General features: G+C 42.5%; 1 protein-coding gene across 1 annotated transcript in view; it reads right to left on the bottom strand.

Moving 5' to 3' along the window:
* The window catches only part of LOC138292215 (keratin, type II cytoskeletal 5-like), a 97636-nt gene that overhangs the window by 18432 nt on the left and 54099 nt on the right, over positions 1–25105 (bottom strand). The window contains exon 7 of the mRNA XM_069230660.1: positions 21177–21397. Coding sequence (XP_069086761.1) covers positions 21177–21397 — 221 coding nt within the window. The remainder of the gene's footprint in view (positions 1–21176; positions 21398–25105) is intronic.

The raw sequence follows: 25105 nt of genomic DNA, 5'->3' as shown, positions 1-25105 counted from the left end.
GGGCATCTGTTCAAGATATTTCTTGGTTCCCAATAAGGGCCAAAGCAAGAATTCAGCCCAATATTAGATCCGAGAAAGGCCAAAAAATATATTAAAAATAAAAAATTCAGGATGTTGGCACTACATCAAATTTATTTCCAACTCGTGAATGGGGCATGCTCTGCCACTCAAAAAATGCTTATTGTCACATTCAAATTGCTTTAGAACATAGGACATTTCTCAGATTTCTAGTTGGCAAAACACAATGCCAGTACTATGTTCTCTCTTTTGGCCTGCAATCCACCCCAGAACATTTTGGAAATGCTTGGGGATAATAATAGCTTTTCCTCACAAGAAAAGGATTTTCACCTATCCTTATTTATACAACTGGGTTATAAAATCTGTGTCAGCATTTGGCAAATGCAAAACTGCAGTTTTCCTCAATAAACATACACCTGGCTGTTATAACAGCAAATAGAAAAGAACAAAATAATCAGAAGTCTTTCTTCACAAAGCCTGACATCAAGGCTATCTGAAGGACTTAAGAAGGTCTACCCTTTAAACAATAGGCCTGCCCTCACATTGAGCTGAATTTGGTTCTTTCCAAACCTATGGCTCTGCCATTTGAGCCAGTTCATAAAGCTACATTGCAGCATTTTTGTGGAAAGATGCCTTTTTAGTAGCAATTACATCTGCCAGTAAAGTCAGTGAATTGCAGGCCTTGTCATCCACTAAACTCTACTTAATATTCCATCATAACAGGTTAGTCTTCGGAATAATACACCCTTCTTTTCCTCTCAAAGTTGTCTAAGAATTCCCTGTAAATCAGATGATTTCACTTCGTGTTTCCTTCTCCAACCCCTTTTCTCCAGAAGAGAGGTCTGTTCACTCTTAATATATAGAACGTCTTAGTTTGATGAAACTAAAACTATTAGAAAAACAGCACATCCTTTTATTAATTATGGCCCTTTACACGCTAGTCTAGCCCCATCCAAAGAGATCATAGCTCATTTGATAGTATCCTGCATTGCAAATTGCTAACAATTAGCAACGAAACCTTTGCCTGGTAAACCAAAAGCACATTATTCTAGAGGAAAAGCAGAATCTACATCTGGGGTCTGCAATGTCCCTCTTGCAGAAATATGTAAGGCAGCAATCTGGAAACCACTTTATAGCTTCTCTTCACATTATTGTCTAGATGAAGATTCTCAAACTGATATCCTCCTAGGTCTAGCAATTCTCTAAAATGTATTTAAATACCCAATCAGTTAATTAATTACATATGGTCTCCTTTCTTACATTGACAGCCCCGAAGTTAGGATATGCTTGCGACTGTACTCTAAGTTTATGACTATCTGTGACAATCCTAAATTGCGGAAGAAAATGTTACTTACCTGTAATCTTGTTTCTGCATTACAGGTGTTCTTACTTAAGGCTTTAACAACCCTCCCACCTCCTCTACTGTTAATGTGAAACAATGTTATATGCAAAGTTTTTACATTCCCATTAAAAAAAGAACTGAGCCTCTGAGGTAAACTGCCAATACAGTGCATGCTGGGTTGTGGAGGCTTCTGGAGCTCTTAAAACTATAATGTATATTGTGTACAGTGGATGCATGTTTAACCTGACAAGCACCTTTCCCTTTGTTTAGCTCTATACTTATAGCAGTATTGTGTCTAATCTTTTATTATGTGGCACATTTCTACATTAAATGCTGCAATGTTTTTTTTTTTTTTTAGTTACATTCCTGTAGGTTTCTGCAGATTAAAGTGCAGTTAAAGCTGGACTGTCAGAGATATAAGGAGCTGTCATCAGATTATTCATCATTGAAGTGGCTACCTCGAAAATCAGAAATATGTATATATACATAAAACGAAGTGTTCCGGGGTCCCTGCACATGGTGGGACTACTCTACGTTCCATGATGTCAGTGAGAATACCCATGATGAAGAACCAATATTACATAGAAGTAACTTTTTCCTATTGTGTATGGCTCCTTTGACATTGATTAGTGCCTCTGGTCTGCAAGAAGCTCATACATACATTGTTGCAGAGGAAGAATGGGAAGGATGGAGAGAGGTGGAAATGGTGAGAAGGATGCTGAGAGGATGGATAAATGCAGAGATGAGATTGATGGCTGAAGGGACGGGTGGAGAGAGAGATGGATGCACAAAAGGATGTAGAGATGGATGGAGAGATGGATGAATGCAGAGCTGGGTGGAGAGAAGAATGTAGTCATGGATCGAGAAAATGCAAACTGATGAATGGAGATAAGTACAAATGGAGACAAAGGTGAATGGGATGGCAGACAATATAGACTGATAAATGACAGGAAAGAAGGAAGGTATGATGGATGTAGAGATCAACTAGAGTGAAGGATAGAGATAATGAAGATGAATAGATTGCAATTAGAAAGGGTAAATGATGGATGAAGGGGAAGGAGAGAAAAGTCAAAGAATGGTGAAGAAAAGGAAGAACAGATTACTGGAAAAAGCATAAAGGCTGTCTTGATGGAGGATGGAAAGAACAAGACACAAGACTAAAAGATCTATGTAGGAAAGGAAGGAGTGACATTTAAGAATTCAGAGTTTCCTCCAGTGGGAGCAATTTCCCTCATTGACAACTATTTGGGACAGTTCAAAGTGGAGGTAATTACATTTTTCTGGCTACTTGCTTTATATGGATAGTCTCTACATACCCACTGAAATTGTACATGGAATGATGACTATATAATGGAAGCTGATGCCCTTTTCAGGAAATTGACAGAACGGGGATCCCCTAAGCCTCTGGATTTCTCCACCAGAGGAACTATTTACTCTACATAGATAGCTTGTCAACAATGTACTGTTTGTCTCACTGCATTTAGCCCCAGTTCCAATATAAAGTTACTAAAATTATCAAAAACAATTGGTCTATTCTGTCCACGTCACATAATCACCTTTAATCGAATTCAATAGGGATGGAAGCCTTTAAGGCTATCTTGCTAAAGCAATGAATTGGACCCCCAAAAATGAAACCCTCACTAACCTATGGGGTCTGCCACCTATTAAGGGTCATAATAATTGCCAGAATCGTTCAGTTTGCTGTTAAAGCATTACACATGTTTTGGGATGACCCACTAATATCAACTCATCCAACATGATTTATGCTACTTGGTTTCCGTGTGTCTAACCAAGCAAAATCCAAAGAATGCGTCATTCAGCACAAAAGCATGGTTTAATGTAGAACAGAGAATTGGCTTTTAATGTCATTCTACAATCCACTGACCCACAGAGAAAGACAACTCTGGTTACAGTTAATTGAATAGGTTATGTTACCACCTTGGTGCAGTAATTTCCAATGGTTGCTGGATTATTGTGAACGTTGTTGGATTATGAAATGAAACTTTTTGATCAATGCTTCGTATACCATGGAAGAATGATTCATGTACAAGTCATTTTATGTTCATTAGAACGTGAGCCCTTCTTTGGAAAGTTTATGTCCCTCATTCCATTCGACACTAGTTAAAATATGGAATTTCCCTCTTTTCTTTATTTAATGAGGTTTCCCTGTCACTTTTTTCCTCCTCCCCTACTCCCCCTTGTTTTGTATCTTTTTTTTCCTTTTTCTTATCTCCACAGCCTTTTTTCTCTTCTATTCCTCTTTTCTTCTTCTTTGCTCAAGCTTTCACTTTCATCCAATTTCTTTCCTTTTCTTTTGTTTTCTTGTCTTCCATTTTTCCTCTTATTCTGTATGTATCCCCTTTTTATTTTCCCTTTGAAGGTTATTTTTTTCTACTCACTTTGTATTTGAATTCTTTCACTTTCTCTGCCCACTCTTCCAGGCTTTTGGTACCTCTCTTTTTTTTTGTCCTGTTCATTTTGCTCCTACCCATTCACTGCACTTTCCTCCTGTCTTTCGGCTTCCGTTTTTTTGTCTTTTATATATTTTTTGTCTCCCTCGTTTTTGTTTCCACCACATCTCTCTTCCACCCCTCTTGTTTTTCTTTCCCTGTTGCAGAACGCCACACCCATTGGAATATTTGGCCTATTACCACTTTGTAACACATCAGCGTTTCTGTGCCCATCTGGACTATCACCCAACTGTATCTCATCTAAGCCATTAAGCAGACTTGGTTACGATTCCTGGTCCAGATGAAGCTATGGTCATCGGAAGTGCTGACTAATTCCCATCTGTATTCTTTGTACAGTGTTATTTATGTAGATGCAGCAATTCTCTCTGTTTGCTGATGTACGCATAGGCATTGAGGGTACTAAGGCCTAATTCCTGTGGCGGACCAAACCCCTGCCCGTGACCACCACCTTCTCCCTGCTCGCACACCCATCCAGGCACGAAAGCCAGATTCCTCCCAGAAACTTCACCTGATCCTGTTTCCAGCACCTCCTTAATTTTTCCGGTGGCAATTGATTCGGTTGTGGGTCTATTCATCAGTAACATTTGCACCCTGGGACTAGCTACTTGTGTCCTACTACTGGAACTCTTTCCTTGTCAATATATAGTATCCACTTGTTACTATGAAATTAAAACTTTCCCTGGCTGTTTCTGACCAGCACATTATTAGCCACTATGCCCTTTCCCAGCAACTTGGCACCTCCCGCCCATGTCCCCACTACAGCTAATTTACCAATGTTTCCTTCAGGATTGCATAATTCTCAACTTTCTGCTTTCACAAGTGCTGGTTTCGACTTGTCTGTTTGCATTTTGCCTGGGGTTGCCTATCTTTCTTATTGATCCACCATGATACTGACTTAATTTAATTACCTTGGATTTTGCATGTGATGTCTTGACTGCACTATGGCCACTATACCTGGAAATTGTCATTCTCCCTTTATCAGCAGATTTCCTCTCATTGGTTCTATGGGACTGATGTACAAAGCAATTTTACAGTAGCAAAAGGCAAATTTGAGACTTTGGAAACGCATAACAGCTTTTTTAAACGCAGAACCCCAAATAAGCAAGGAGCTACTCCATTGCCTCCAAAAGAGTGCTTAACATTCCAATGTTCTAATCCAGAGTATTTCTTTTCTCCTCCCTTTCAGGGGTGTAGCTTGAGGAGGTCGTGTATGGGGTGTTACACTCACCTAATAAATGTATTTTATAGTAGTTAATTTGGCAAGGGTGCTTAAAGTCAGGAATTGTGAGGTGTTAATTGGATTTCCACTGGGATTTATACACATACACACTCGTCTCTGTTTTAATGGTCTTAAAAGTGATTTTTTTTTTGACAAAGTATTGAGTTTTAAGTACCCTTAACAATCCTCTCTCCTCTCCCTTTTTAATGTTCCTTAAGCCCACCTCATGCTCTCCTTCTCATATAATATATTTTGACTAGCATGATTGTTGGGAAATATGAAGCTCACCTCCAAAGCCCCCCCCCACCAAATATTACCACCCAAGCTATGCCGGTGCTCCCTTTTCTCTTATTATGAACAACCTGTAGGATAGAAATTTCCTATCTTCCACTTACAGTTCTCAGAGGAGAAAGGAGAATCAGCTTTGGATCCTGCTCCTCACACACTGCTCATACAAAGTTGTGACAGGGTTGAAATGCCGTTGATACATACAGCCATGAAGACATTCTAGAAATCATTTGGATGCACAGCTCATGGAATTTGTCTGTTTGGATTTTATAAACATTGTTACCCTCAGCATTTTGTATAAACACTGTGATGCCGTGTTTGTGATCACTTTATCTGATAGAGACTTCTAGTTGCAGATTCCTTACCTTAGAATTTCCCCCAGGTGTCAGTCTGGATCTGGAGATTTTTCTTGGAGTAGTAGCCTTTCGAGCCGTCAGGTGGCATCAGTCGACTCTGCTTGTGCCGTTGGTGTTGTGGTCGCTGTGATGATGTTGCATTTGTACATAGGTGCCACCCCAGCGCTCTGACGTCATTTCTTTTCTTTCCACACCACGCACAGATCCAGAGAAGACCTACCTTTTGTCATTTTTTGTTGTTGTTTTTTACATTTTGGTGCGTGGAGGGATGTCACTGGAGACCAGATTCAAACCGTGTGACTCCTTTCACCTAATGATGTCAGTGATGAATCCACACTTCATTCGTTTGTGGTGTCTGGAGCGTGACCATGACCCAAAGTAATGCTCTGAGTGCTGGTCCACGAACCCGAACGCTTTGAGGGAGCGGTCCCTGAAGCTCATGGAGGCCCGGCGCTCAACTCCACATTGCTCACAGTGTTGTTCGAGAGTAAAGTAACGAGACCGCTCACAAAGTCATCACCACTCTTCGTTGTTCTATTCTAAATCTTTGGGACACTCAGGTCATGAGACGACGAAGTTCAAGAAGGCCAAACGTTCTTCGGCTTTGCCCCATTGCTCGGCCAATGCGATGCGGGAAGAGTGCCAACGCTCTAGTCCTCCGTCCGCAGAGCCTATTTCTGGGTCCACTCCACGCCTCCCCAACTTCCTGGGAGCTGGAGCCAACTCTGCTCAGCTGAAGGAGTTTTACGCGGCCATGCGCCTCATCTTTGGGGAGACCGGCCTTTCTGCAGCACCTTTAGGGCCTGGGGATCAGATAGGGGCCCCTTGGGTTCTGTGACGGTGGCTTCAGCTCTGGCCACTGAGGGCACCTCCGTATCTGTTGTTGGATCTGTGTTGATGCCGGTCATGCCAATGCAGCTTTCCTCAGCACCAGCAAAGACATCGACGTTCCCAACACTTGTTGGGCCCACAATCAACGTCGACCTAATCCTCATCAGTGTCGCTTAACGCCAGATAAGACGTCGATGAGGTCTTCTCACCCAGGTTGGATTCTCACCCTTTTTATTATGGGTACGAATATGGGAAAGGATTGGTGGGGACACTGGGCCCTTTGAAATACCAGCTAGACAACTTTGATTTGAACTTGGCACAGGAATTGGGTGAGGCTAGTGGTCTGGAAACTTCTCCAGATGCTGGCATGCTTTCTTCTCCTACTGTGGCTACAGTAGAGGGAGTGTCTTACTCCATGGTGGTCAGTAGGGCGGCTGAGGCCCTTGACCATGAGCTTCCTTCGGTAGCAGTCAGGACTAACGTCCTGACAGAGGTGCTTCAGCCTGGGGCTTCCATTTCAGAGCCTCTCCTTCCATTTCATGAAGCCTTCACTGATGTCTTTCTGGGTACTTGGTCCAGACCCAGCATAGGGGCTCCTGTGAATACGACAATCACCCACCATCATTGGCCTGCCCTGAACGACCCTAAATTTCTGTCACCACACCCCACGCCTGTGAGCCTTCTCATCCAGGCTTCTTCTTCCTCTGTTGTATTCTGCTCCCCCGGATAATGAATCAAAAAGACTGAATCAACTTTGGAAGAAAATGTTTTCTTCCTCCAGTCTGGAATTGCGGTCCGTGAACACTGCATGTCTTTTGGGCCGCTACACCCATTTACTGTGGAATATGGTCACACAGGTATTGCCACAGGTCCTGGAGGAGGCCTGGGCTATCAGCTCCCAAGCCATTGCTGATAGGAGGGATACGGGTTGGTTTGTGATTCGTTGTGGGCTGGACACGACCGACTCACTGGGCAGATTGGTTGATCGACAGTGACCTTGAGGCGCCACGTCTCTCATGGACATGCCCTTCAATGGCACCCATCTCTTTGGAGAGAAAGCAGACTCAGTGCTCAAGAGGTTCAAGGAGTTCCAGGCTACGCTCAGTCCCTTGGCCTCGTGGCAGCCCCTCACCCAACACAGTCCACTTTTTGCCCCTTCCGTGGTCACGGAAGGGGCTCCCTGTCCCTGCCAGACACCCGAACTGCACAAGCAATTCAGCTACTGCACGGCTGGGGACGCAGAATCCCAAGGGCTCAGGGACAGGTAACCAAAGGTCTACCCCATTCACCTCCACCCTTGCAGCAGCCTCCAAACCCTCCTAGTCTATTCCACCATCCCAGACCAGTTGGGAATCCATCATGAAAGACATGTGGGCTTTGCAGATAGTCCAAAGAGGCTACTCCCTCCCCTTCGAGACTGCCCCTCCGACCATGCCCCTATCTTACGGGCACTTACAGGAGGATCATCTGGCACTTCTCCGTGAGGAACTCGTGGCTCACTTGGCCAAGGGAGCCATAGAGAGGGTCCCTGCGGCAGAAGTAAGTTGTGGTTGTTATTACCGCCACTTTCTGGTGCCAGAAAAGGATAAGGGCCTCTGCCCTATCCTAGACCTTCGGGCCCTGAATCTCTTCCTCAAGAAAGAAAAGTTCAAAATGCTCACTCTGGCTCAGGTCATGTCTGCCTTGGACCCAGGAAGTTTGATGGTAGTTTTGGACTTGCAGGACAGTTACATCCGTATACCTGTCTTGCCTACCCATAGGTGCTACATGCCATTCGTGGTAGGTCATGAGCACTTCCAATTTATCGTGCTCCCCTTCAGCCCTTCTAGTGCCCCATGGATGTTCACGAAAGTAATGGCAGTGATTGCAGCTCATCTGTGCAGGCTAGGAGTTTCAGTCTTCCCCTACCTCGACGACTGGCTGTTGAAGGCAAACACGTCCTAGAAAGTCGTCTCCCACCTTTAGACTACGGCAAACCTTCTGCACTCGCTGGGGTTCACTATAAACATGCTAAAGTCACCCCTGTCTCCTTCTCAGTCTCTCCCTTTTATCAGAGCTGTTCTGGACATAGTACAGTTTCAGGCCTATCCTCCCAAAAATCGAGTCCAGGATTTTCAGGCTATGATTCTGATGTTTCAGCCTCTATCCTGGATTTCAGTGAGAATGACTCTGAGGTTGCTGGGCCTCATGGCCTCCTGCATCCTGCTGGTGACACATGCCAGATGGCATATGTGGACTCTGCAGAGGGACCTGAAGTTTCAGTGGGCATAGCATCAGGAGAATCTCTCCAGCATGGTCCAGATCTTCGAGGGAACTGTGAAAGACCTGCAGTGGTGGCTTTCGAATCGCGATTGGGACAACGGCAGATCCCTCTCCCTTTCCCAACCAGATCTTACAGTAGGGACAGATGTGTCACTGCTGGGATGGGGTGGCCCATGAGAGAGGTGGATTTCAGAGGTCTCTGGTCTCCTGCGGAGTCCTTCAATCTTTTGGAACTCCAGGCGATCAGGCTTGCATTGAAAGCATTCCTTCCCTCTCTAAAAGGGAGAGTGGTACAAGTGTTCACAGACAACACTACCGCCATGTGGTACTGCAACAAACAGGGCAGAGTGGGGTCTTGGACTCTTTGTCAAGATGCTCTGCAAATCTGGACATGGCTGGTACATTAGGGTATAATCCTTTTGATTCTACATCTGGCGGGCTCTCTGAACACCAGAGCAGACAAACTCAGCCATCGATGCATATTCGATCACGAATGGCGTCTCCATCTGGAGGCGGTGCAAGGCCTCTTTCAGCAGTGGGGAGAGCCTTGATTAGATCTGTTCGCCTCCACAGAGAACGCGCAATGTCAACTGTTTTGCACGTTGAAGTTGCAAAGGCGGCACTCGCTCAGCAATGCTTTTCGTCTCAAGTGGAACTCAGGCCTCCTTTACGCCTTCCTATCAATACCACTTCTGCTCAGAGTTCTGAAGAAGATCAAGAGCGATTGGACCCAAGTTATCCTTGTGGCTCTGGCCTGAGCATGAAGTGTATGGGATCCAGAGCTACTGAGCATGGCTACGGATCCTCCGATTAGACTGCCTCTTCGGGAGGATCTTCTTTCGCAGCAGCAGCGGACGGATCTCCACCCGAACCTGTCCAGTCTTCGCCTTCTTGTGTGAAGATTGAGTGGCAGCATTTGACAGCTTTCGACCTTCCGCCCAAAGACTGTGATGTTATTCTGGCAATCCAGGCGTCCCTCCACCAAAATGGCATACACCTGTTGCTGGCATAAATTTGTGACATGGTGTGCCACAAGTCTGCTGATCCCCTTTCTGCACCTCTCTCTGAGGTTCTCTTGTTCATTTTTTCTTTGGCCCAGCAGGGCTCTGCTTTGGGCACCCTTAAAGGTTACTTAAAGGCCATTTCAGCCTTTCTTAGATTGCCAGACCAAGCTTCCTTGTTCAAGTCTCTCATTTTAGGTAGGTTGCTTAAGGGACTCATCCATTCATTATGCCCCAGTGGGACTTGCAGCTGGTTCTAGCTTACCTTATGTGTGCCCCTTTTGAGCTGCTGCACAATTGTGCCCTGCAGCTCCTAACAATGAAGACTGTTTTTCTTATTGCCATCACCTTTGCTCCCAGAGTGAGTGAACTTCAAGCTCTTTCTTCAAAGCCACCATTTTTATCTGTCCATCCTGACAAAGAGGTGCTTTGTACTAGGGCCTCCTTTCTTCCAAAGGTTGTTACGCCTTTTCATGTAGACCAATCCATCACCTTGCCTACTTTTTACGCACCCCCACCTCCCTCTCATGAAGATCCAAAAAGAGCATTGGTGACCTCAATTGTGCTAAAGATTTCCGGGTGGATCATCAACTCTTTGTTGGATATGTGGGTGTGAAGAAAGGGAAGGCAGTGCAGAAGCGTACCATCTTGCGATGGGTACTACTCTGCATCAAAATGTGCTACGCTTTGGCAAGAAGCAACCCCCTGAGGACTTGCTGCCATCACAGCGTTAGCAAGTGGAGCTCCTGTCTTGGATATCTGTGAGGCAGCAACGTGGGCATCCTTGCACACGTTCACTAAACATTACTGCCTGGACAGTCAGGTCCACAGAGACACTTACTTTTGCCGTTCAGTCCTGCAGGACTTTCTAGTATGATCTTGGTTTTCAGCCTATCACCAAGGATGGTATTGCTTGGGTATCTATTATAAGGCCAGGAATCTGCAACTAGAAGCCTCTATCAGCTGAACAAGTTACTTACCTTTGGGAATGATTTATCTGGTACAGGCATATTCTATTTGCAGATTCCTCACCGACCCACCCATCCTCCCCTCACTGCTAACTGATTTCTAGAGACAGGGATTCCCTTTTCAGGTCCCTAGTTCTGGTGCACTATTTTCAGTGTTCTCCATGCCTCCGCACTACTGGTGTGGAAAGTCGTGAAAAGAAACTGACGTCAGCACACCAGGGTGGTGCCTATATATGTCCGCAATGTTATCACAGCGACCACAACGCCAACTTTGCATGCAGAGTTGACCGACACCACCTGATAACACACAAGCGCACTGCTCAAAGACAAATCTCTGGATCTAGTCTGACGCCTGGGGGAAATTCTAAGGTAAGGAATCTGCAACTGGAATATGTCTCTACCAGATAAATCATTACCGAATGTAAGTAACTTGTTCTTCAGGCTGTTACTTTGTTCACCAATACTGTTTGTTCACTTTTCACACTGAACAGTTATAGGTATACAAGGTTATTGGTTAAACAATTGTCCATACCTTATAATATTACAAATATTTTTCATACTTACCCTAGTCTACATGAGATGGTGCATGTAATTTATGTTTTCTCAACATTAATTGTTTCTTGAAATATATTGTATATATCACTTAGAATTTTTGAGTGCCTTCTTAAATGGTACCTTGATGCAAGGTGGTCTTGTACTTATGGAGGCTGTCATACAGCAAAGTTCCACCTGCCTCATTTAGAGTCGGGCAGAACTTCAGCATGTAGACGATGTAGACTACTCCATCTCTGCTGTCTACATATACCTCAGAGGGTCCAACAGGAGAAAGGGCCATCAGAGGTTTGGTCATGGGTTTGCCTGTCCTGTTTCGAGTGGATGAACACATGCCCAGTTTTCACTCTCCTTCACCACCAGGTAAAACCTTGGAGTAAAGGGCAGTAAAAACTGCAAAATGACCCCCGCACAATGAGAAAAAAACCCATGGTGAGGGGGTTCATTGAATTTTTATTATTTACAAAAACAAAATCCTGCTTTGGGATTTTGTTTTTGGAAACAAAAAAAATGTTGAAAGTTTGAAGTATGGCTCCATTATGTTGACAGGGTTTCTGCAAATGAAGGAGATTTCTGCTGTGCTGGCGGAAAACTCTTACTTTGTCAAGAAGAGCACCCTCCCCTTGGCAGGAGTAAAGTACACTGTTGTGGCAATGGTACTTAACCTGTCAGGTCCAGAGTTTCCACTCACCTAGGGAGGAATCTGCGCTGCCTGCTGTATTGTTGGTCATCTCAAATGGGTGTTACCAGGCTCGAGCAGATCTGCGGCATTCCATGACTATGTGAGACATCACGGAGATCATGGTTCGGCAGATTGTAGACGGTGGCCTTGGAACCATCAGTGGGCTTAGACTATTCCAGGGACAGCCTGATTGGTGGATGACACTTCATTTTGTACATAAAACCTGAATGTCTTCAGTAGGTCAATGATCTGGTTCTTGTTACAGTAAGAGTTGCATACCTTTCTCAAGCATTAGTATAAGTGACATTAATCATTGCCAGCAAGTCTTTGAATGCAGTAGAAAGCTATCACTCTTGATGCTTGCAAAGGAAGTGCAGGGATGCTTTTTGCTGTCTGCTCTGTATGGATCCTAGCATAGGTTAATCATTCTTCTAATCCTACAGCTTCTAATGATGTAAAATTGTAACTATAATCTTTGAAAAATTTAAGATGAAAGAAATTAACAAGTGGAGGGAAGAAGCCTCCTTACAAAACCATATTAAAAATAATAAAATACAAAGAGGTATGAGCATACTGCTATGCTGATGCCAACTCTCCTTCAGGAATTGAGAATGGACTTAAAATAATCACCAGTGTGCTCATTAAGGGCACTTGTTCAACATGCTAGAACAACATGCTAGAACGGAAGGCCAAAAATTTAACCTGGAACTTAATGTTAGGTAATCCAAGTTGAATGCATTATGGCAGAAGCAAGATATGCAATAATTTTATACTAGAATTAATATGTATTTGAATAAATGTCAGGATGAAATAACGATTAGGAAACAATGCAAATTTGATGCAGGCATTAGAGATTAGGAATGTGGAAGGATTTACACTGCCTATCAAAAATATGAATATTTGTACAGATATAGCTAATTTTGTAGAACAGACTTCAGGCCTGATTTAGAGTTCAGCAGATGTGTTAGTTCATCACTGATGTGACGGATATTCGGTCCATCATATTACCAGTGCCATAGGATAAAATGCACTTGTAATATAGTGGACGCAATGTCCATCCACTGAACTCTAAATCAGGCCCTTTGTATTAAAGTCTCATACACCAGTTATATCTGATGCAGACTCTGAAGCTTAAAGGGAGTCATCCTGTTGATAATAGATGGATCCCACATTTTTTATGAGAAATCAGACTGAAGGTAGCTGTCCTTTGAAGTCAAGAAAAAGCAAAACAGAATAGCCGAGTTAAAAGAAAAAGGAAAGGTAGGCAATGTAGGAGGGCTACATAATGAAACAAAGAACAGGTACCCCAAAGGCAATATAAGTACCTAATAAAAGATGACAATAACAGAGAATTTGCCATCATTAACATTTTTACAGAGGGCTTACACTGTTGTGAATTTATTTTAATGAGCTTTTACGGGAACGTTATTGTAGCCAAAGGCCTGTCACTTGTGCCTTTTAGCCTAATCACAAATTATTTTATTCATTAAAATTTCTGAGCAGGAGCTTCATTCTGCTGTGATGTTTTAATTCTTTTATCTCATACACTTTTAGCCTAGGACTTGTTTTCATTCTTTTTAGTAGGACACTTTTGCTCTGTGCTCTGCTCAAGGCTGTACCCGATATTGTCAGCACAAAGTGTAACATCAACAATCTTTGCCACTTCACAAGAAACATACGTATTCTACCATTAGGGAAGTTTTCCCAGAACACCAGCTGTTTTATTATAAAGTATCACTTTGTCCCTATACGTTAGAGGGAGAGTTCCAGCCAGAAAAATAGCCACTGCATGCTGTTGCTTCACTGCAGCTGTCTGCTGAGACTTGCCATCTTTCCTGCCTACATGGGAAAGGACTCTCAGTAGAGCAACAGCACTCTTTGCTACTTCCATATTCAGGTATGGGAGATGGTGTCTTCCTAAGGATCCTGAACGGTGGATTAGGGCTAACACTGCTGTAATCTAATAGTAGAGTAAGTAGAAATTCCAATCCTTAGCATTCTGACATGATGGTGGGACGTTTACTATGTTTCACTTTCCTTGTCACCACACTGCTATCATTATGTTTTATCATCCTAATCATTGGAGTACATGCCATTTTATCTAGAACGCAGTTCATTCAAAAAAATGTATTGAACCAATTCTTGCATCTGTTTGTCTTTGCATGTGTGAGATGAATGTAACTGAGAAAAAAGGATGAGATCTGAGAAATCGGAATGTCATGCACACGACTGCTGCAAATCACCGCCACTTTCAGGTGCTGGTGAGGGACTGCTAGCTGGCCGGAAGGGTTAGGCAGAAGGTTGTTACACGGTGTGGAAATGGACTCAGTTCCCCACAACCTGGTGTTGCTGCGCCTGAATCCAGCAGTCTTATTGGTACAATGAGAGCCAAAAGGACAACACAGGATGAAACAAGAGTGTTATCTAAAGTACTATCCCTGTGCCCAAGTACAAACATTTTTGATGTATAAAATATATCAATACCGTTTCATTGAATCAATTAAAAGCAACTTGTCTACTGCGGGATGTAATGCGAATTGCATGTATGCGAAAAACATAAATTTTCAGTTAATGTACACCTTGAATCTTATTTTGTCCCTAATGAATGTAACTTGCAGGAGAACAGGTCATAGAATGCAGATCTTTTTGTAGAGGATGCTTTTTTCTAGTCTTTGAAAGATGAGTTTCGGAATAGAGTATTAAGCCAGGTTGCGATTCGTTGACCCACTAGAACTGAGCCAGGACGGTGTCATGCACTTCAGTGCAGCTTAGAATTTACCGGTGCCACCCAACATGATCTTCAGCCTGTGGGTGGGGCCTGCATGGTAATCTGACCTGGAAGTGAAGGGTAGATTGTTTCAGCTTTAGGGAGTCCATCAAGATCATGAGTGGGCTGGTGACTGTGGAAGTCTGAAACACAGGGCCCTGAGCAGTGCACTGGCTGGGGAAACCAGTATGGACAGTGAATGGACAATGAAGGTGTGGTGAATGAACCCCTGAAGGAAGTGTGACGGTTTGGACTGGACTGCACCTTGTTGGAAGGTTCTGTAGGGGAACTCCATGGTGGCGGTGGAAGTGAATAGCCATAGGATAAAGCAATCCTTGTGATGCTCTGATTTGTGCCACTAACCACACTGGCTATTGACATTCTGGCAAATCCCTTGGTGATATGGTTTTCTGGATTGTGTCACAAAGGCCGGGTTGTTTCAATATTCTTATTGTGATTTTGCTGCCTTCTGAACAGATGCCCTGTTGGGTATTTCCCCCCTCCCCTAGCTTGATGGACTCTGATATAGCCAGTAGGTTGTGCTGTGGAGCACACTGACTGGATCTTCTCTAGACCTGTGATGCTGTTGGGGGATGTAACACCAATGGCACAGGAGAGAAAGGTTTGAAAAAGGTACACCCCATAATAATCAAGCCCCTGCAGGCAAAGATTTTGCGGATGAGAACCATGGGGGCAGCAGAGATAACAGTGATGTTGGATCATCTCTTGAGGAGCATGCAGATAAAACTTTGACAACCCTTAGCTACACCCAAAATGCTCTTAAAGCTAAGATTGGCTCAGTGGCTCTTAAGGTCGGAGTGCTCAGAACAGACCATAAAAAGATTGCTGAAAGAGTATTGAGACAACGAATCGGTTTGGACGAATAGTCGACTCTCTATAATAGGACTGCAATGAAAAAGCCAGATCATGAGCTAAGGGTTATGAATACTGACTGACAGATTGAAAGATACAGAACCCTCCCTAGCCACAACAATGTCTGCCTGGTTGATGTGCCGTAAAGGGCAGAGGGCCCTAGTACTGAACTGTCGTGGAAGATTGGCTTTCTCAAGTAGTTGTAGAGAGGAATTTTTCTCCACTGAACCTGCCCTTTGGGTTCCCTGGGACACTACCATTGCCAGGTGCTCCTCCCTGAGAACAGCCCAGTAAAAGGCGATCCCTCAATGAGAGTGTCTGCTAAGTCAACGGGGGAGTAGGCCGAGCTTGATTGAGACTGAAAGGCTTAAGCCCTCAAACAGTAGAAGGGTTTGATGTGGCCCTATAAATGGAATAGATTAATTGCAGACACAGATGAGAATGGAGCAGAGGCCACAGGTTCTGAGCAGGAGGGAGAAGAAGAAGGAACACAGATAATGACTCCAATGACCTAGGACATCATGGTTTGATGAGTCGGTCGGTAAGTTCATTGTGAACTCACGCCACAGGATGCCTTGTGACGGAATTTTGGCTGTTATTCTTCCTGTTAAAGGGCATGACTGTATTTAGGTTTTTAAAGGCCACTCTTGGAGAGGGCGCTGATAGAAAAATTTGCCCTCCCCAAGCAGAGTGATTTGTTGAGTCCGTACAGACATGGGTTATACTGTTTATAGTTTTCATAGTTATAATGAGGACACCCTCGTTGTAAGACCCCTAGAGTGTGGGAGCTAGGGAATATGATATTGGTTCCAGTCTGTAAAAGGCTGTGTGATGTACGGGGCATGTAACAGGATCATGGGCAGGCAGGTTATGAGAACTCATCAGGCAGGGTGAAGGGGAGGGGCTCACACACTTCATCCACATAATCGATGCTTAAAATCAGAAAGCTGCATTCCTTTACAATTTCAACGTGGAATGTGCGTGGCATTGGGTCGGCTGCCAAGAGATCCTCGATATATGCTCATCTTCCATGTACACAAGTATAAACCACTTAGGCCCATTTGAATACTTTTTAGCACCGCATTTGCGCCGCTTTTTGACGCAAAAGCGGCGCAAACTTACAAAATACAATTGTATTTTGTAAGTTTGCGCTTCTTTTGCGTAAAAAAATAACCCAAATATGGCGCTAAAAAAGTATAAATATGGGCCTTAGTTTATATATGACTTGACTGTCAGAGACACAGTTTCACTGTTCAACTGTAATGTATGTTGGTTTGCCTTAAATAAATGCACCAAGATCAATTGATGCAACATATTTCATATCAGATCATTGAGATTTTAAGAACTCTTACATAGTCTATGCGTTACAATGCCTATGCCGTTTATTGTATGTTCGAAGCTGTATACTATATCTGCGATTCAGAATCTCTGAAAACATTGGCACCCTCTGGAGTGAGGAGAAATATTCAGTATCTTTACAGTATGAAGAATGCTGTAATGGAGACCCCTCATTACCTAGATTTGCTGGTATATGTTACAAAAGGAAAAACCTGAAACTTGGAAATAGTGAATTAAAAAGATCATAATTAAACAGGTTGGCCAATTGGTCTACATTTGGAGGAGGAATTGTCATATTTCCTTATCAGCAAAGTGGTATCAGCACACAAAAAATGGCACCTTGAATAAGCTTCTTAATGTAGGGGATATTACATCTGTAATTCGATAGATATACAGTGATATTAAATGCTTGGCAATGGCAATGCATTAAAATAATTATGTGATACATCAATACATATGGGTAAAGTAGTTTTAAAACAATCAGTAAATAACCTATTCATTTTATGTATGAATTTATATACTGAAGTTCATCTAAAGCTGGTAGCATAATACATAACGATGACTGGCACACTTCTTTTTACTCAGTTATTTGTAGCAATATTTCCTGTAGTTATGGATTGTCCACACAATGGTCTTAATGATTAGTGTTTACTAATTCTGGGGGAATGGAAGCTGATACATATTTAATGAGATAAATCCCTATTTGAATTTGTGGTGATTCGCATAATGAAATAGATACTGAATTTAGTAAAATTAGCAAATTTATTTCATATATCCTAGTATGTACATGTGTTTGTCCTGACCGCATGATATTTAGATTGCTAGAAAAAAAAGGTTTTTATGACTCTTCACTCCAGGATTAAATACATATTATTTTCATAAATTTTGGCACCGATGGCACTCAACGTGTATCTAAACCAATGTGAAGCATTGTGGGATATATGGTCCGTAGTGTGCACCTTATGCTTTTATTATACATTACAGGTGTAACATTTTTGACCTGGTAGTATTGGTTTCTATTGGTGGATGGCTAATTATCTTAATAGTTGTTTCTGTGTAAGGTATGCAACATTATAATCACATGATCTTGATAAAGCCTATGGATGTACTTTTTCACTTTTAGCACTTTACGGATGTATAAATTAATTTGTATTATTGCACAACTGCGTGTTCTGATCCACTACACAAATAATTGCAGCTAAAAATACCTTAGAGCATGTTTACAAGGAACTGGTGCATCGGCTCCAATGCACAAGTTTCCTTGCGATGTCCTGCGCCCCATAACAATACTATGGTAGCACTGTATTTATGAGACAGTGCACCAAGGCACACGTTAGGACAATAGCATCAACATTCTTGACGCTATTCTGGTGCTTTGCTGGACTAGCGCTAAAAAGTTTGACACTAGTCCAGCAAAGCACAGGGATACCCAAAGGCTAATGCACTTGCATCACTTTAGTTTTCAACAATGGCTTGGAGTCTTCGAGTTCCCTCCTCGTTGATGACCACCGACACAAATATTTCAGCCATCATATCTTGCGATATACTCACCTACACATGTGGGATGTGGTGTTTGTCTGGAGAAGTGCGAGAAAGTGATGTAGTAGAACATTTTGCACATAGTCCAATGCTTTCTCTTATATGCTGAAAAGGAAGTGTCTTTTTAAATCATTGTTTGGTATTTGCACATTTTGGGTAAAAAAAGTGATGGGATCACCTACCACCTGTACCTACCGATAAGTTACCCTGGGTTTTTAAGTTTCAGAAATGTTTAGGCTCGGTTGGCTTCGTTTGGTGCAGGCCGAACCCATGCACAAATATTGCAGCCATCTACCACTTCAAAAGTCTACTTTTTTTTTGCATCTCTGACTCCTAGAAGTGGCTGAAGTTTTCTGCTTGTTCTGTCCCTTGACATGCCCCTGCTCACATTTGTAGTGCCATTTGTTTGGGGAAAGTATGGTAGCACATGGCGGTAAGACATGCTGCTGTCTGCATATTCCAGAGTTTTCTTTGTAAGGAAATGTGCTTTTTGCATCCTGTGAAGGGCATTCTATTAAGAAAATGTGACAAGATCCATGGGAAGTACACCACCCTTGATTCCTCTGTGAATTCAGTTTTCAAAAATGTGTGATGTCATTAGAGTTTCTTTCCTGGTGGCTGACTCCTAGCACAACTACTACAGCTCTGCCCATCAATTATGTTGTTTTTCTTTCTTCGTAGCTTCTCTGATTCCCTTCATGTGGCCACCATTTGGGGCCTTTTCTGTCCTGTGAAATAGGCTCATGCACAGATGTGGGGTTACAGTTGTGTATGGGTTAACTGAATTGCAGAATGTTTCCTATAGTTTATCTATGTCCACATTTTTATGCCTTCTTATTCCAAGTGAGCATCCACGAAACACTCTCACATTGGCATGGCATTATGGACAATCCAAAAAGTGGTGTTGTAGAACTTACCCTGTCTCTAAACTTTAGATAGATTCAGAATGTATTGTTTTCTATAAAACCCAATTCATATTAATTTTATTTTTCATTGTCAAGTGAAGCACGGTCTGCACAGAATCAAAAATCACAGTAAGCCATGGCTCAGTTGGCTCAGTTATTGGATCAGGTACAACAGATTCTTGGACCACTAAAAAAGTAACATTTCTGCGCCCATACATAGAAGAACGATTAAAAAACAAATATAATCTACCAAACGTCCAAACGTGCTTTGTCTATCCCACTGTGTCTAAAGATGGCACCATTTTCCACCTTCTGTTGAACAGCTTTCTGATTTAGAACCTATTGCCTTTTTCTTATACACATGACGCACTGGTCTCTGCTCAACATGTGTTATCAGGTGGCTGCTAGTGGAGTTGCTTAGCTGTTTCTGATGCTTATCAACTCCAACTCTGTCTTGAGTGTTCTGTTTTGTCTGCGGCAGTAGACTCATACTGCAATAAATTGAGCATTGTAGCAATTCTGTTGTTTCTGCCTCTTTAGGTAATCTGGTGGGCTTTATTGATTTATTTTGAGATCTGCACAGCGTGAGGGTTCTGGAAATGTAGTGATGTGGATAGGTGATTAAAAAATTACAGCACTACTGTTCACAACTCAACTCAACAGCAGGCCCATCAATTCATTTTTAAATAGTGGTGGGCCTATAATTGTTTAACAACTCTGGAACTTTGTTCTTCAGGAACAAAAAGTTACTCTCTGCAGTTGAAAAAGTGAACAAGACTGTGTTCTCTTTAACCGCTTTATTGTGGAGGACTGGACGTTCTTGTACTCCGCATTACCTCTGCTGCATGGTGACATGGGCATCTTATCCTTCAGTACTGTACTAACCCAAAAGTATCTTGGAGCCCGTCTGAAAAAATATCCAAAGTGCTAACTGGAGCATGGTTGAGCCCATCTTAGTTTAGAGGGACCTGGATGAGACCAGATGATGAAGCATGACGCCAAGAGGATGTGTAACGGTCCCCCAAAAACCCTTTGGGCTCTTTTTCTGAGGGCTCGAGTTCACCCAGGCTGCGACCCGAGGATAAGGATTGTAAGATCCTTTCGTGTAAGTGCAGTTAAGAGAGGGAGGTAATATCCTGCATCCCTGAAAATCTCTCTCCCCTAACCAGATACTTCTCTCGGTACTCCAATCGCCATGCATTGAGGCACATTCACCCTGCCCGCAGACACTTATGAACCTACATTCATGCTTCACTCACCCTGCATAGAGAGCACTCACACCATTCCCCCTGCACTCATGCACTTCTCCCACACCTCTTATTATTAATCCCCTAGGCGAAATCTTATGCATTTACCAATGCTTGTTATGAGTTGGAAAGACTTTTCTGACTTGTAAAAGGCTCTTGTAAATAATAAAAGGGAGCTTGCGCACGGTAACCCTGTGATTTTATGAAAGGCAGGCTTTGCAACTGCAGAATACCTTTGTAAATCAGGCCCAAAGTGTAAACCGACACAAATAGGAGTAAAGGTAATTACCCTGATTCTCTGCCATGACGTAGGGTTGCCCCTCACAAAAAGCATTTGTCACCGACCACAAGATTGAGCCCAAGAGGAGGGTTTCTGCTTTGCCTTTTCTATGGACTTATCCTTTCAATATCGTTCAAGATTAAACCATGTTCTACCCGCCAAAAATCCCATGCAAGTCGCAGCGCAGTTTGTGATTTTATGTTTTTGGCAATGGTGCTAATTATTTGATAATTATACCTGCTCTCTTCTCCTTCCAGTAGCTTCCTGTAGGTGGCGATTTCAATGTCTAAGGAAAGCTTGACACTCAGGAGTTCCTGGTACTCGCGCAGTTGCAGGGCCATGTCCTCTTTTGCTTTTTGTAGCGCTGCCTCCAAATCTGTAAGTTTTTCCTTGGCATCCTTTAGAGCGAGTTCTCCCCGCTCCTCTGACTCTGTAATGGAGGTCTGCAGTTTAATAATCTAGAAAAAGAAAACAAAAACACTTTTATAATTTATTTATAGCGTATTTTTTTGCACTTTTTAATAAAGAACATGCCTATTTAAAAGTGTGCTTCTCTTAGCATAGAACTTTGTGTTGGGACCAGAAGTGGGAGTATTTTAGGTGGTGTTTATAATTTGTGTGCAGCCTCATCAGAGCGTCCCTCCCAAGTAACGAACCTTACTTCAGCGGTATGCAACCTTCACCCATAACCCATTCTCTTTCGTTTCCCTGATCATTATGGACTGTAGCAGGAAGTGTGAGGGAAACATGGCATTCTTCTTTGCTTTCCAGGTGTATGTGGCTATTGATGCCATATCCATTGCAGCAACCTGGCTTCTAGACATGTTTTCGCAAAGCTGAACTCCCTATATTTATGTTCCAAAACAGGTATCCAATTTGGTAAGTCAGTACAGAAGAACATTTTTGCCTGATACATTCTTGCCCCCAGTGCTGCCATTTTTGTATTATGCCAGGGCTTTGAGACCGCTTTAGCTGTTTTGCTAGGCTATGTTTTTTTTAATCATACATAATACGCATATTGTAGGGGCCTTTGTTCAGTGGACTGCTTCTATTGCTATGTTACATTTCCATTCACATTTTTGCTTCCACCGACCACAGAAAGCAGTATTGGTCAATGGGTCAGTCCATTTTACCTAAAGGCTCACTTCACTTCTAGTAACTGCACAAACACTGACTCACTTCACTTCTAGTGACTGCACAAACCCTGTGCTGTTCACATCAGCCTAAAAAAAATCCTTTCTCATCAGTGACAAAACTAGTTCAAAATGCGCTTTTTTATGTATAATTTTTTTTTACTTTAAGTAATCTCTATTTATTGCTATTTGTTTTGTCTGCACTTCGGTGCCCCGTTAGATGGTTATTTATTTTCCTGTTTCATTTTAAAGTTGCTACAACAAAGTGTTTAAAAGGCATTGTAAAATTAGAGTTGCCTGCAATTTGAGGGAATGGTTGAGTATTTATTTATTCTTGCTCCCTCACAAGTAATAACAATAAAACGCACATCACAGAGGGAGGGTTGATAATTGAATAACATCACAAGTCAAATGGCCAAATCAGTTAATGCTTTTTAAATTTCTAAATTTATTGCATGCTATGGCAGCCATGGTAATGTTGCAACATATTTTTTCCTTTTTTAGGCTGAGCTTGGCAGTGCGGCACACTGTCTGCAAAACATATTATATTGAATATGGGCTTTTTTTCCACACCCACTTTTGCAAGTCATTCTTTGTTGTGCTTGCCTTAAATGCTTCACTTTTATTAGTGCATTGGGCTAAATGTCCCTCCTTTTGTGTGCCAAGTTCCCTCCCAGGGAATTTCACTGAGAGAAGATTTTTGTTGGCCATCACACTATGTCACGCTTCCTCCTGTTACAGCGTGTGATAACCCCTGCAGCCTCCTGGTTTCGGTTTTGAAAGTGTATTTGAAAGCAACTTATTTTTTATGTAAACTGCCTTTTATTGTTTTCCTGTTGTAGCTGCCTTTGTCAAAGAAACGGGGCCAATCTTGTTCATGCTTCAGTCACATTACAATCGGCCCACATGATCAGGGCCCTTCATAATGAATACAAAATAATGACTGCCGCCTGGTTAAAGAACGAACGGTTGTGCAAATGATAAAATTACCCGTAAAAGCTTGTTTGTAGAGCCAAGTAGCATGGCTGACTTGTGGTAGCAGTCGTTCTTATTCGCCTTGTATTGTCTGTCTTCTAGTTTTTGCCATGCTATTGTTTGTGATATTCTGTTCTATCGTGAGCTCAGCTGGTCCTTGCTTCTGGTTAGTGCTGTAGAATGGCTGTGCTTTTCTTCCTGAGGAAGCTGCCACTTCCTGTGTGAGCCCAACAGAGTCAGATCAGCTGAGCAGCAGCAACAGAAAGGTAGGTGCTGTTCTGTGCATGAGGGAAGCAATATCTCTACCTCCCTTACTCCTTGTGGACTTTCCCAATACATCAGAGAATCAATGGTCAGGCCTGGGCCTGCAAGGCTAGCATGGCATGGGGATCTAGTGCCTATCACATGATTTGAGAATGTTTGTCATCGAATAACAGTTTAATAAATTCCCATTGTACAAGGGCTCGGTCTGCTAAGAAGTATAGGATAGGTGTGTACAAATGGGCGCTGTGTGTTTGTTATATTGTCTGACTTCGAACCCCCCTGCATTCGCACAGTATGTGCGCTGCAAGTGTTCCAGATTCCAGGCATATAGGAAAGAATGCAGTAGGTAGAGAGAGGCATAAAGTATTGCATGATATGATTACACTCTGCACACATGAAACACATATGAAACAACCTTAATTATCAGCATCTGCAGACATAGAGGGAGACAGAAGAGTAATAGTACCTATGTTGCCAGCTGGGATAATTGTAATAGTTCTGCCCAGGAATTTTCTTACTAAATAACATTCCTGCTCAAATTATATTATGCAATGCTAGCCATACAGGAAATAGAAGTTATGTATAAAAATTCTAAGACCTAACTACAAGTAACAAAAAAGTGATGGATAGAATTCTTGATTTTTAGCCACCAATGATTACCATATGCCACATCCCTGTCCAGGGTATTTTTGTTCCCTCTTCCACAGCAGATGGGGAGCAAACCATGTGCAAATAAGTCTTGTCCCTACTCTTACCCAAAGTTGTTGATCTTGCTGTGATAGCAATGGTCCAGCATGAACTGCCTGCCTGGTTATGTCCTTTCTTGAGGGGAACACAAACAAAACCGACTAAGAGATATTTACACCTGGCAGCTCTCTGTCTGAAGTAGCACAGTGGACTAAAAATGATTGTCACTGACTGAGACACTATGCAAGTATTCCATCCCCACCCTTCATTTTTATATGTTTTTATGTGACATCCTAAGTGCGATGGACATGCTGTGACGTAGATACTAAGCTTGTGTCCCATAGGCTCCAAGCTGCATCTCACTGCTTTCAATATGCAGGTACTGGCAGTTACCTTCGCTAATCACTTCAATTTAGAATGGAGAGTACTGTTGCGTCTCAAAATGGGTGCAGTACGTTTTAATGGGAGATTCCTGGCAATTTTCAGCATAAACAGTTACTATGTGATAGTGAGTACCTGCATATTTATATTTCCATTTCATGAAGTGACTGATAATTACAAACAACGCGGCTGTATCTGGCCTTGGTTGGTTGTGTTCCCATTTAGTGGGGATATGAACTGGCAATTCGGGCTGGACTATTCCTGTTGGAGCAGGGCCAAGGTTGATTTTCACAGGATTGGTCATGTCTCGAGCGGCACAGAGGGCAAAAAGAAAATGTCCTGGAATGAGGCCTAGCAATAGCCAGTGGCTGTGACTTTTAAAGCATATTGTTTTGCAGTTTTCATATCTAATTATAAACTCAATTCTGAATAAACCGTTTGCTTTTACAATATCTAAATAAGCCATTTATTGCCCTCTGACACAATCGAAAATAATACTTTCGTTTCTATAGCTGACTTTTTATCTATGTGAAATTACATTTTTAATGTTAATTGATATAGAATTTCCCATGTCATTCTTGTCAAAGGTTAAACCTTTTCACTTAGTTTTGATGAGTGATCATTAATTCTATTCACAGAGGACAAGATGTATCTTTCATGGAGATCATTCTATTTGAAAAAATGGCATCGTGCTATAAAATAGTTTTATTATCTTTAAAGGAGCTA

Source organism: Pleurodeles waltl, chromosome 4_2, assembly GCF_031143425.1.
Source record: "Pleurodeles waltl isolate 20211129_DDA chromosome 4_2, aPleWal1.hap1.20221129, whole genome shotgun sequence".
NCBI classification, from domain to species: domain Eukaryota; kingdom Metazoa; phylum Chordata; class Amphibia; order Caudata; family Salamandridae; genus Pleurodeles; species Pleurodeles waltl.
This window is presented reverse-complemented; position numbering and strand designations above follow the sequence as displayed.